The sequence below is a fragment of the Ursus arctos genome, unplaced genomic scaffold, assembly GCF_023065955.2.
Source record: "Ursus arctos isolate Adak ecotype North America unplaced genomic scaffold, UrsArc2.0 scaffold_3, whole genome shotgun sequence".
NCBI lineage: Eukaryota > Metazoa > Chordata > Mammalia > Carnivora > Ursidae > Ursus > Ursus arctos.
The window spans coordinates 87,565,251-87,578,369 of record NW_026622985.1 but is presented as its reverse complement, the minus strand read 5'-3'; the positions used below and the strand labels follow the sequence as shown (position 1 = coordinate 87,578,369).

The 13,119-nt window shown below is 47.9% G+C and overlaps 1 protein-coding gene across 6 annotated transcripts in view; it reads left to right on the top strand.

The window, feature by feature from the left end:
• The window catches only part of ATP6V0A4 (ATPase H+ transporting V0 subunit a4), a 76,197-nt gene extending 63,420 nt beyond the window's left edge, over positions 1-12,777 (top strand). For all 6 annotated transcript variants that reach the window (XM_057304442.1, XM_057304446.1, XM_057304443.1 and 3 more), the window contains 4 exons: positions 3,772-3,900; positions 7,435-7,552; positions 10,905-11,076; positions 12,399-12,777. In XM_057304442.1, coding sequence (XP_057160425.1) covers positions 3,772-3,900; positions 7,435-7,552; positions 10,905-11,076; positions 12,399-12,492 — 513 coding nt within the window. In that variant the 3' untranslated portion in view covers positions 12,493-12,777. The remainder of the gene's footprint in view (positions 1-3,771; positions 3,901-7,434; positions 7,553-10,904; positions 11,077-12,398) is intronic.
• Positions 12,778-13,119: the final 342 nt, after the last annotated feature.

The window sequence follows — 13,119 nt, the reverse complement described above, 5'->3', positions numbered from 1 at the left end:
TGTCTCTTTACTGAGGGTCTCACTGAGGTCCTCCATTCATTTCTCAAGTCCAGTGAGTATCTTTATGACCATTACTTTAAATTCTCTACCAGGAGTATTACTTATCTCTATTTCATTTAGCTTTCTCACTAGGAATTTGTTCTATTTCATTTGGAACATATTCCTCTGTCTCCTCATTTTGTCGAATTCTCTGTGTCTGTTTCTGTGTGTTAGGAAAGTCAGCTACATCTTGTGCTCTTGAAAGTAGTGGTCTTATGAAGAAGAGGTCCTGTAGTATCTCTGTTCACCAGAATCTCGGTCTTCAGGGATGTTTCCTGTGTGTGTTGTGTGTGTCCTACTGTTGTGGCTGAGCTATGTTTGCCTTTAGTCTAGTCATCTGCAACGACTCTTTACCTGTTGTGGGCAGGGTTTGGTCCCTGTGTTGTTAATGAGCCAGTTTGTGCTTAAGCTGGGTCGGACCAGGCATTTGCCAGAGATGCAGTAGCACTGAACTGCAGGGCACTTTCCCTACATTGTCCCTGAGAAGCTTTTGTCAGTGGGCAGAGCCTACAGTCAGTCCCAATGTCTGTCCCCAGCCTACGTCTGGGGCCACACTTGAACAGATTCGTGTGGTTATCTTCGCTTCTCCCCAGGGCAAGAGTCACTTTGGAATGGTGCTGAACACTGTGGAATGGTGCTTACACAATGCCACGCTTGTGGTGCTGCTTTGGATGGACTCTTGCCAAGGGTGGGTTGGAAGAGGGGTTGGCAGAAAAGTGTGTGGGGGAGGTAGGGTGGGATCGGGGGCACCGTTAGCAAGGTGGATGGAGAATGCTTGCTGGCTGCACTGGTTCCTACAGGTGACTGGGTTTCTAGGCTAGGGGATGGGGGAAGGAAATGGCTGGACCAGTTCTTTTGTTCTTGGAGAACTCAAAGATCCTTCCCCTCCAGCACTAGTTCTGAGATTAGTGAGTAAATCTCCTGCCCTTATATCACTTTTTTCAAACTGCTGCTTCTATGCTGTATGTCAGCAGGGCTGTTTTTTATGCTCTTTCTGTAAAGGTGGGGCCTCAGTTTCCTGTCACCCTCCAACTTTCCCAGGGTGGAACCTGCTGAGTTTTACAGTTCCAGGTGTTAAACCCCATTGATTGTAAGAACTTGCAAAGTTAAGCCCCTCTGGTTTTCAAAGCCAAATGATATGGGGCCTTGTCCTCCTAGTGCGGGTCCCTTGCCCCTAGGGTGCCTGGTTGGAATCTGCTCCTCTCCCTTCTCCATGCCTGTGTGTCCCTCCTTCCCATGGACAGTGTCATGCGTCAGTCTGTTTCCCAACCCCGTCTTTGCCCTTCCTACTGTTTTTTGTTTTGTTTTGTTTTTTGATGTGGCTTCTTCTCTACCTTTAGCTGTGGAGTCTGTTCTGTCAGTCTTTGGGTCATTTCCTGGGTTCTTTACACAGATGTGGGTGTTATGGAGGAGTATTCAAGGGACAAGGTGAGCTTAGGATCTCCCTACTCTGCCGTGTTCCCTGGAAGTCCCCGGCTGGTCTCCAGTTTTAGTGATTACAGATAATACTGCTGTGAATATCCTTTGCATGTCTTTTGGTACATGTATTTTCAGAAAGTTGTCAGTAACTAATTTAAAATTGAGTTGTTGTACATTTGATTTCACTGGGCACCCAGCTCAAACATTGTGAGATAGTAAGTGGAGAAGATGGGCACTAGGATTTACAAAGTCCAATATTATGCTTCTGCAAAATTATTCATGTTCATTTTAACCAACTCCAGGATAATGACCAGAAAAGGCTGGAGTTTAGGGATGGAAATGGAGAAACTCTTCTATGTCTTGTTTTGTATTTTCTTCTTTAAGTTAAGGGAGAGAGAAAACAGGATTTCAGAAAGACAAAGTCATATTAACATGAGCCATATCCTTCACCATGGGACAAGGAATTATGGGGCCAAGGGGAAGGGCTTACCCAGAGCCCCCTCTTGGGACCTGACACCCTGGAATTCTTATCCAAATGGACTCAAGTCCACTTCCAGGCCCTATCAAGGGCCAACCACACAGCGGCATGGGTACCACTAGACCCTGACATGCCAGGTGGCAGCTCTTTTTGGGGAGTGTGGGTGGAACATGGACACTGTAGGCGGGAGTGCCTGCATGTATGCACACTTGGCCCTCGTGCTATGGGATGAGACCAGAAGGGAGAAGGAGAGGGTGGCATGCCACTGTTCAGGGCCAGCTCATCTGTGCTGCCATGTCCTGGTGTAGGACTTTGAATTTGAACCTGGCCTTTCAACTTCCTGTGAGGCTTGATTGATTGATTCATTGATTTATCAAGATAGGGGGCTAGAACATATCTTATTTCGGGGTCTATGGGCTTGATTTATAACTCTTAAATATTTAAATATATGGCATGTGGACTTCCATTTTTACCTTTGCCTAAGGCTCTGCAAATATTAGATTGTAGACCCACTAAAGAAAGAAAGGTAAGAATACCTTAATGCTTAATTTGCAGTACTCCACCCATAAAATCATTCTAGGAAACACTTCGGACATGGGACATTGAGTTTCACAATGACTTGAAAAAATACTCTGTTCAAACTCAGGGAGGGGCACCTGGGTTGCTCAGTTGGTTAAACGTCCAACTCTTGATTTTGGCTCAGGTCAGGATCTCAGGGTCGTGCGATCGAGCCCCACATTGGACTCCGCGCTGGGAGTGGAGCCTGCTTCCTCCCTTTGCGCCAGCCCCCTTCCCCTACTCTAAAACAAATACACTAACAAACAAACTCAAGGATAAAACCAGGCCAAATTATATGCTGACTACACCTAGATTTTTTGTCCTTGAATTTTTTTCTTAGCTGTTTTTATAAAGTGATGTTTTTATTTTTAAAAAGTATGGTAGTATTGAAAAAGTCATTGTGTTAGTCCATTTGGACTGGTATAACAAAATACCACAGATGGGTAGCTTATAAACAACAAATTGATTGTTCAGTCCTGGAGGCTGTGGAGTCTAAGATCAGAGGCTCCAGTGCGTCCACCATTATGAGGGCCCCCCTTCCTGGTTCTTAGCCGGCACCTTCTCACTGTGTCCTCACATGGTGGGAGGGGCAAGGGAGTTGCATGGGGAATCCTTTATAAGGTCACTAACCCATTCATAAGGGGTCCACCCTCAGGACCTAAGAACTTCCTGAAGTCCCCACCTTCAACTACTATCCTCTTTGGGGGTTAGGATTTCAACATAAGAATTAAGGGGGATACAAACATTCAGATCATAGCCTTCATTAATCTCTCTTAGTTAATTTTGCCTGTAGAAATCTAGCTGTTCAGGTCAAGGCTGTGTTCAAGGCACAGCTGACTATTTTATGACTTTGTGTGTGTGTGTGTGTGTGTGTGTGTGTGTGTATTTAACAATAAAAGGTACTCTTGTACATCACGGGTTTACTGTAAAGACAGATTAGTTTGGCACATGGAGCACCATGGAGAAAAGCACAAGTTCTGCGATCAGATTGATCAGATTGCCTGGGTTTGAATCCTGGCTCTGCCACTAACTAGTCTTATAAGCTGTGTGACCTTGGGTACATTTCTTAGCCTTCCTGTGCTATAGTTTACTTCTCTGTAGAATGAGATACTAACTGTGCTTTTATGAAAAGATTGCTATGAAGGCTAAATGAAGTAATATAGAGAGAGTGTAGAAGAGTGTCTGGTACATAGTTAATATTTAATGAAAGCCTTTATGTAGAATAAATTGTAATTCTAAGGGTGAATTTAGTGCTTCACTTCCTTGCTTGCTGACAGCTGCAGGCCTCCATGATCCAAGAAGATGCCACAGAGAACATTGAAGGTGACAACTCCAACCCTTCCTCGAGCGCTGGCCAGAGGGCTTCTGCAGGTGCCCATGGGGCTCAGGATGACCATGAAGAAGAGGTATGTGGGGCTCAGTAGTGGACAAAGACTTCCCAGTTTGTACAGATTCTAGATGTGGGATCTCATCAAGGGTCATTGTCAAATATTTAACAGCCAGTAGGGCGTGTCCACCAGCCCATCAGAAAGGACTTAGGCAGTGGAGCTGGGAGGGTCAGGAGGACTGTGCTGGTGGCAGCCCCATAGTTGCGGAGTCATGGGAAATTAGGGAGGTCACCAGGGAGGGGGAGTGCCGATAGGATCAGAACAACAGCTACTCGGGGCACCTGGGTGTCTCAGTCAGTTAAATATCCAACTCTTGATTTCGGCCCCAGTCATGATCTCAGGGTCAGGAGATCGCTCCCTCTCCCTCTGCCCCATCTCTCACTCACTCTCTCTCTCTAAAATAAATAAACAAATCTTAAAAAAAAAAAAAGTAGAAAAGAACAACAGCTCATCACCAACCAATCTAGGAGTGTTTTAACATTTTAACCTAGGCGCTGCCGTTTCTGTGAGTATGAGGCAAGCATCAGCCTCCAGATCTATTAGCATAGAAGGCCCTCAATGTTAGTGAGACCTCCTTGACTCAGAACCATGACCCTGGGACTCAGCTACATTTATTATGAGCTGTCCGATCAGTGCCCCTCAAACCATGAGAGCTGAGCCCAAATCTAGCCCTATTGTTGAAGTCAAAGGCGGGTTCTTTATTCCCAGCCTGCCTCCCGGACATGAGCATGCCCAGCCGCCATCCCCTCTTTGTTCCCCTGTCCCCACCCTGGCTCTGTTGGGACTTCGCTGACCTATCTTTGTAACATTATCTGCCTCTCCTGTGAATTCAGGAATTGTTTTGTTCCCTCCTCCCTCCCTGCCCATTTCTGTCCAAGGGCAGCCACTCCCCCTCAGGAATGTGTCACATTTTCCAAGATGAAGCAGGTGGCTGTTTTTATACCATGGCTGAAGCACCCCGTAAGCCTCAACTGGCTGGGGGTTTTAACTGGAGTTCTGTTCTACTCCTGGAGTGGGGACAGGGTTCCCGTGAAGCCTGAGGGAGGCTAGGATCTCCCTTTGTGGTGTTAATGACTGAAAAAAAAAATTCATTTAAACGAATGGATGGTCAATTAGAATTAGTGAAAAATCTGAATCAAATGTTTCCTACAAGATTCCAGGTACAGAGTGTAACCCGTGTTAGTGGCTACTGATATTACTAAGTCTGTCAGACCTGCTGGCATGTTTTAGAATCCGGCCCACACATCGTCTGACTCATCCCGTCCCAGCCTGTCCACTACAGCCTCTCTCCTCCGTTCTCCTGCCCTCAGTCAGTGTTTTACCCAGTGTTCCCCTGCTGCTTCTGCAGCGCACGGGCTGCCTTTGGTTGGGTGACTTCAGGCGCCATTCGTAGGTTCCTTCCTCTGAGTACAATCGTGTGTGGGTCTCCCCTTGCAAAGCCAACACAGACTTGATTACATTGTCCCCTCAAAGTCCTCTGTGACCTCTCTCCACACCAGGTGTTGGCCGAGTCCACCCAAAACTTCCGACACTAGCCACAGGTTTGGGGATCCCCAGAACCACCCTAACAAATTCAGGGTCCCACTTATTCCCTCAGGGCCAATAATTTGCCGAATGACTTACAGAATTCGGTAAAGTGCTCTCCTTACAATTAAAGTTTTATTATAACACAAGTATAGAAATCAGAAGCAGCCAGAGGAAAAGGCACATTGGCAGAATCTGACACCGGGAGGGTTCCAAATACCAGAATTCTGTGTCCTCAGGGAGGCATTCGTCTCCCAGCATCGACATGGGGCCATATGCGCACAGCATTGTCACTCCAGGAAGCTCACCTGAGCTCCAGTGTCCAAAGTTTTTTTGGTGTTCAATCCAAGGCGTACAGCTCAGTGGTTGTACTCCATCTCCAGCCCCACCCCCTCCCTGGAGATTGGGCTCCAAGTCTCAACCTTCCAACCACGGAAATGAACAGATGTGGTCCCAGGGGCTCACTATGAATAACAAAGACAGTTTATTCCTGCCAGAGAAGTTAGGAGTTTAGAGCTTGCCTCCCAGGAGCCGGGACAAAGCCAGCCCTCTCCTTGGGTGGGGTTAATGTTTCACTCCACATCCCTCCTCTACCTTGACTCTGTCTCTCCGCTCTCTCCCTCTCTGTTCATCGCTGCCCTTCACTTCCTCCCAGCTGTTTTCATTGCTGAATCAGAGACATTGGTTCCTGTCTTGTCTTCATAGCTCCTGACATGGTTGACCACAGCCCTCATTCCTTCCTGGGTATCTCTGTGGCCTTGACCATAGCCCTGCGACTCCTCCTGATCTTTGACCTTTTCTTTGCATCATCAGTTTCATTCTTTCTCACCACCAAATGGAGATGTGTTCCAAGGCCAGGAGCTCTTCTTTCTGTGCTCTTTCTCTTGTGTATCTTCCCAGTTCACTTACCTCCCACTGTCCCTCCTCCCACAGGTGAGGTCCTAGGTGTCCTTTTCCAGCCCAGACTTTCCTTCTGAGCCTGCTCTGCCTCTGCTACTGTGTGCTGAGAGATTCTGCTAGTACGGCCAGCTGTTGCCTAAAATGCAACACATCTGAATATATCAACCGGTCTCCTTCTCCAGTTTTCCATTTCTGTCAATGCCATTCTTCTAGCTCTGCAGACTCAAGGGTCTCAGAGCCCTGTATGATCCTGGCCCCTCCTGGGTGAAAGGCCCTTCTGTGTCCCCACCATACTGCTGATTCTTGATTATTGCACTTTTTGCGTACATTGTCCCCACTAGACGGTGAGCTGCTCGAGGGCTGGGATGGTGCCAGTCGAAACTGTTGTCCCCACAGCGTCAGCACACGTGAAGCCAAAACCGCGCTATTGCTGTCTGCGTGCTGTTTCTTCCTCCCCACTTCTGGATTAGTAAGCTAATCAACAAACAGGCTCTTTCGTTTATCGGCTTTGCCCTTGCTGGTCCATTTTGTCACCAGATTAATCTTCCCCCCAATACTTCTTTATCCCTCTCCCCCAAACCCCCTCTGGCCGCTTTCTACTCAGGTGATTTTATGGTTCCTCATGGACTCCAGGTCCTTTTCTCAACTCTGTTCTTTCCTGAAACTTCAACACCTGGTCTCTCCTTTCTGCTCCTCACGAAACAAGCTCCCACTTTCAGTCAAACTGGTTTCCCCCTGAAACTCCCCTTCCCGATGTCCCCAACTCCCCAACTTTTCCTCACCAGGAGTCGTTTCCTTCAGCAGGACCGGGGTGACTTGTCTTCTGCTTCCGATGCCTCTCCCTCCTTCAGGGACAGCGCCCATCTCCCTCCTGCGACACCTTACTGACCGTTCTCTCTTCTTCTCTGAGCTTTTTCCAGCTGCGTCTGGGAAATGTTACTGCACACGTACTGTATCTCTTTGTGCTGCTACTTCTCTTCCTACGTGTATATTAATATTTGTTTTCCCCTAGTTCGCCTGGAAACGACTTACGGTGGCGCTCATGTTTTATTCATCTGCGGATCATTAGTGATACCTTCCATGGAGGAAATCCTTAATGAAATTCGAATAAAGAACTCTCTCTTTCAGTTCAATTTCGGAGACATCTTTGTGCATCAAGCCATCCACACGATCGAGTACTGCCTGGGCTGCATTTCAAACACGGCCTCTTACCTCCGGCTCTGGGCCCTCAGCCTGGCTCATGCACGTGAGTGAGCGGCCCTCAGCGTCGCAATCGGATCTCCCCTGGGAAACAGGATCGAAGTACTTGCTGGGAGAAGTGCCTTCTTGGATTATTTCTGGTGCTTCTTTTCTTAGGAAAAAAAAATGACTTTTTTTTCATAGGTCTGACTTTATATTATTAGAGTGGTTACCCTCTGTATCAGTTTCCTATTGCTGCTGTAGCAAATTGGCACAAACTTAGCGGTTTACAACAATACAGATTTACTGTCTTATAGTTCCGGAATCCTAGAACCAAGGTGTCTGCAGGGCTGGGTTCCTTCTAGAAGCTCTAGGGGACAATCCATTTCCTTGCCACCATTTCTTGTTGCTAGAGGCCACCTGCATTTCTTGGCTCTTGGGCTCATCCCTCTGACACCTGCTTCAGGCTTCATGTCTCCAGTTTCTCGGGCTCTGATTGCCCTGCCTTCCTTTACTAAGGATGCAGTGGCCATAAGGACCTGCACCAAGGTTGCTAAAGCTGCCATGCTCTCTGGGCTTCCATGTGTTTGCCCTGCAGCCCCCTTGCTTGAAATATTCTGTTTTAAGCAGGCTCCGTGGCCAGCGTGGAGCCCAGTGTGGGGCTTGAACTCTATGACCCTGAGATCCAGCCCTGAGTTGAGATCAAGAGTCAGACACTTAACAGACTAAGCCACACAGTCATCCCTATTCCTCTCTTTTTTTTTTTTTTTAAAGATTTTATTTATTTATTTAACAGAGATAGAGACAGCCAGCGAGAGAGGGAACACAGCAGAGGGAGTGGGAGAGGAAGAAGCAGGCTCATAGTGGAGGAGCCTGATGTGGGGCTCGATCCCGTAACGCCGGGATCACGCCCTGAGCCGAAGACAGACGCTTAACCGCTGTGCCACCCAGGCGCCCCCCCTATTCCTCTCTTCTTTAACTTTCTCCTCACCTGGTATCTAAATCCTTCTTCAGAACTCACTCAGATGGTGCCTCCCCTGGGAATCTTCCTCCCTGGTCCCCAAGTCTGGAAGGTGCTTCCCTGGGTTCTCAGGGTGCCCCATCCTAGCATGGATTGCAATTCTGTCATGATTAACCTGTCCCCCTACTAGACTATGAGCTCCTGGAAGGCAAGGTCCCTTTCTTCTTTCCCTGTGTTCCCAGCACCGAGCACAACGTGGAACTGAGAAACTAGGCCAAAGTGTGTGGTTGATGGGTAGAGACCAAAGCAATGAAAGTGAGCCTGTTTATTGATTTATAGCAGAAATTGAAGTGCTCACCATTAGTCTTCACTGCTCAGGCTGGGTTCATTTCCTTGCATCAACTTCCACACATACACACGTACACGCTTCTGCATGCATACAGGTGCTTGGATGCATATATCTGGCCTGTAAGTCTCTGCACACACATACCCATGAGCACTTGCATGTGTTTACCTGTGCCCTGACATGCACTCACATGAAGTGGTTATCCAGGGACCCAAAGTAGATCTCTGAGGTTGTGTGGTCAGTGGTGTTGATGTCAGTCTTTAGCTCTGATCTCAGATGTGGTTTGGAGGGCTCAGGTCACAACTAGATAGGACAAGAGGGTCTCCTCTGGCCAGCCCATGCCCACTGAGGATGTAATTTGACTCCAAAAAATCCATATGGTTCATAGCTGCCTGGCATGGTCCACCCATTGGGTCTTTCTGGAATTTTCTGAGACGTATAGTTCCCACGGATACCTTCTACTTCGTGCTAACAAACTTGATTGAAAAGGTAGTTTGGTAGAGTGACAACAAATACTGATTCTGTTCTAGTTTCTGTTCTAGCACTTTTTTTTTTTTTTTTTTTTTTTTTAGATTTTATTTATTTATTTGACAGAGATAGAGACAGCCAGCAAGAGAGGGAACACAAGCAGGGGGAGTGGGAGAGGAAGAAGCAGGCTCCCAGCGGAGGAGCCTGATGTGGGGCTCGATCCCATAATGCCGGGATCACGCCCTGAGCCGAAGGCAGACGCTTAACCGCTGTGCCACCCAGGCGCCCCTCTGTTCTAGCACTTTTAGCTCAGTAGCTCAGGCAGCAGCTTAACCTGTATGTGCCTTGGCTTTCCTGTGTGGTTCTCGTAGTTGGCCTGCTGTATTAGTCAGGCTGCGCTAGAATGTGCTGCAGTAACAACCACCCCCAGATCTCAGCAGCTTAAAACCGGAAATTCACTACTCTAGCACATCTGTGTTCATCAGTGCCATGCTGAGACCTAAGTTGAGGGAGGCTGGATTTGGACACATGCTTTAAAAATCACCAAGATGGGGTTATAAGGACGAGGTGAGAGTGAAACATTAGAAATTAAGCACCTGCCCTCCCACAGGTGTGGAGGGAGGTTCCCATGAGCTACTGTGAATGAGAAGGCTTCAGCAAAAGGCCCGGTGGAAACAGATGGTGTGACTGTTGGACCCTGCTTGTTGGGATGCAGAGCAGAGGAAAGCAGCTCTCAGGGAAACTGAGGTTTTACCATATCTAAGGGTCACGGGGAAGAGAAGCCACATGAGTTCCACAGCACAGTTCAGTTCAAATTGCTTTCAGTTCTTATTTCAATAATTTAGTAAATACAGAGGTGAAGAGTCCATCCCGACTCAGAGCACAGAGGAGTGGGTAGGAGTGTAAGTAGATGGAGGTGAAGCCATTTCCACCATGAAGGACCCTGCGTTACTCTGGCTGAAAGCCACAGCTCAGGTTGGGAGTGGCACAGTACAGATACAGATACTCCTCCTTGTGCTCCCACGTGTCTGTCTTCTCGTCATGTCCTGGTGGCCACGTGCCAGTGACAGGCCTTGACCTCTCTGGGCATGCCACTGTGACCTTTTGGTTGGGTGACCTCATATCTCAACCCAACAATGTAATGATAGCTCTCTGTTGTCTCTTCTTATAAGGGCACTAATCCCATCATGAGGGCCCCACCCTTATGACCTGTCAAACCCTAATCACCTCCCAAAGACCCCATCTCCAAATGCCATCACTTAAGCGGGTAAGCCTTCAACATATGAATTTAAGGGGTGGGGAAGACACAAACATTCAGTCCATATCAAATCATATATGTAGTCTTTTGTGTTTCGCTTCTGTGGCATAGTGATGTTACTGGGATTTATTCATGTTGTTGCTGGTAGCTATAGTTTGCTCACTTTCATTGGTGAATAACAGGCCCCCACATGTTTGTCATCGTGACAGAAACCCCTCCATTGTGAGCAAAGCTGCTATAGACGATCTCCTACAGGTACCTTAGGACCCACGTGCCTGAGTTTTCCACCCGAGAGCCGAGTTTTGGGATTCTAGGGTGTGCAGACCCAGGGATAGAATTTGGAAAGATAAACCCTGTGGTTGAGAACGTTTCTCTTGCTCTTACAGAACTGTCTGAAGTGCTCTGGACCATGGTGATGAACATCGGCCTTCGCCTGCGTGGCTGGGGAGGACTCATTGGGGTCTTTATCATTTTCACCATATTTGCTGTGCTGACAGTAGCCATCCTTCTGATCATGGAGGGCCTCTCTGCATTCCTGCACGCCCTGCGACTGCACTGGTGAGCACGGCTGCGCTGTAGAGGCTCCGTGTGTGCTGGAGAGAGAGGACGGGCCACGGGACCCGCCAGCTGGCTTCAGTCACCTGCTGGTGTAATATTACACGATGATGTATGTGCATTTGTGTGTGTGCACCCACGTGTGTGCGTGCATGTGTATGTGTGTGCGTGCACATGTGTGTATGTGTATATGTCTGCATGCACGTGTGTGCATTGTGCACGTGTGCACGAATATGTGTGTGCATGCGTGTGTGTGAGTACACATGTGTGTGTGTGTGTAATGGCTGCCCTATAGTAAATGTTAGTTCCCACTTACTCATTCTCTTTTAAATATTCGTGTGTTATATTACAACTGGCTTCAAGATAAGGGACACCTCCATCTACTGGTAAGTTGACAGATCTGACATAGGCTCACAGAGGCACGCTGAACGAACTGGGACTTTTGGTCCTTGTTGCTGAGTGCAGGAATTGCAGCAATAGCACAGGCTCCTGACCCCTACAAAGCGGAAACAGAAGGAGGGTACCCGGAAGGAGGAAGGTACTCACAGGAGGCCCTTGACATTCACAGATGTGTCCACAGACTCTCAGCTATCACTAGGTTTACAAATATGAAAACATTTGTTGAAGCTTCTGTTTTTCTTCCAAGTCCTATCTTAGCCAAGAATCTTGAGTGTGTGTGCATACCCTTACATCCCACAAACTGTCTTCAGCTTTCCATCTCCCTCTGTGCCCACTGTTCATGAGCAAAAGTGTTGACACTCCACGTACTGAGTGGAGAGAATCACAGCATCCCCCCACCCCAGCTTGTAACATCGCTCTCCCCTGGTCGTTGAGGAAATGAACTCTGTAACATCGTCAAGCATAAAGAATCCTACATGGCGTCTGTGATGGAAGTGTAAGAACATTAAGTTAAGGTTCTGGGTGTTTTGCAATAACATAAGCCCCGCGATTAAGATCAGGATGGAGAAGACAAACCACATGTAACCGCGGGAAGCATTTCTCGTTGCTGGCTTGTGAGACAAGGCTGCCCGGTGAGGGCTCCTGGGCTTCTGGGAGCTGTGGGGAGGGTTGCTCTGCTGTGCTCTCAGAGGGGCTAGCAGACGCCTGGAGGAAGTCTACTGGGAGAGGAAGGGAAAGGTGTAAGGGAGAGGCAAGAGAAGGGCTTTAAAAAGCCTCAGAGGATCCCTGTGGCGGCCACCAGCCTGAGTGCCTTCCTGCCCCCAGCTTGGTTTTGATTTTACAAATGTTTTGCTTCTTCCCTTCTGCCACCAGCCTCTAGCTTGTGTGTTTAATCTCGCTCTTTCTTGTCCCACCCCTCCCCCCAGGGTGGAGTTCCAGAACAAGTTCTACGTGGGGGCTGGTTACAAGTTTTCCCCTTTCTCCTTTAAATGCATCCTGGATGGGCCAGCCGAGGAGTAGCTATGGGTCCCGAGGCCTCCGGCTTCAGTCTCCGTGCCAGCGAGAGGTCAGCGTGTCTTCAGCATCAGCCTGGGCGAGCCCGTCAATGGCCTGATTGTTCTTGGCTCGCTGGAGGCGGGAAGCCATGTATATTTTACTTATAAGCCTTGGGATTTGATACAGCCTAACCATGTTACAGAGGAGCCGACCTCATGCTGGGCCATAATTGTCAAACACTAAAATGGGGAGGGCTACACGGATGTTTTCTTGCAATTTTGTAAGTATGATATTTAAGAAAATAAACTTCTGGGCCATTCCCTTCGTCTTTAAGATGTCTTTGTACAAAATTGTTCCATAAAATTTAGTTTTGATAATTACAGGCCAAAGCTAAACAATAGAGGTACGCACACTAATTCCAGAGGATTATGTTTCGTTTATTCTTTCATTTCCTGGTTCCTCAGACACCTTTTCTCTTTGCCTGGGGCTAAGCTTTGTAAGATTAGGAACTTTCTCACGAATCTTCACTGCAGGTGGGAAAGAAAGGGTAATGTTCTCTCTGTGGACAGGAGGGCGGGCTGGTGTGGCTCTCTGCACTGTTAAATCCTGTGGAATGAAGTGTGACAACATGACATCATCAGGGCTGCTGGA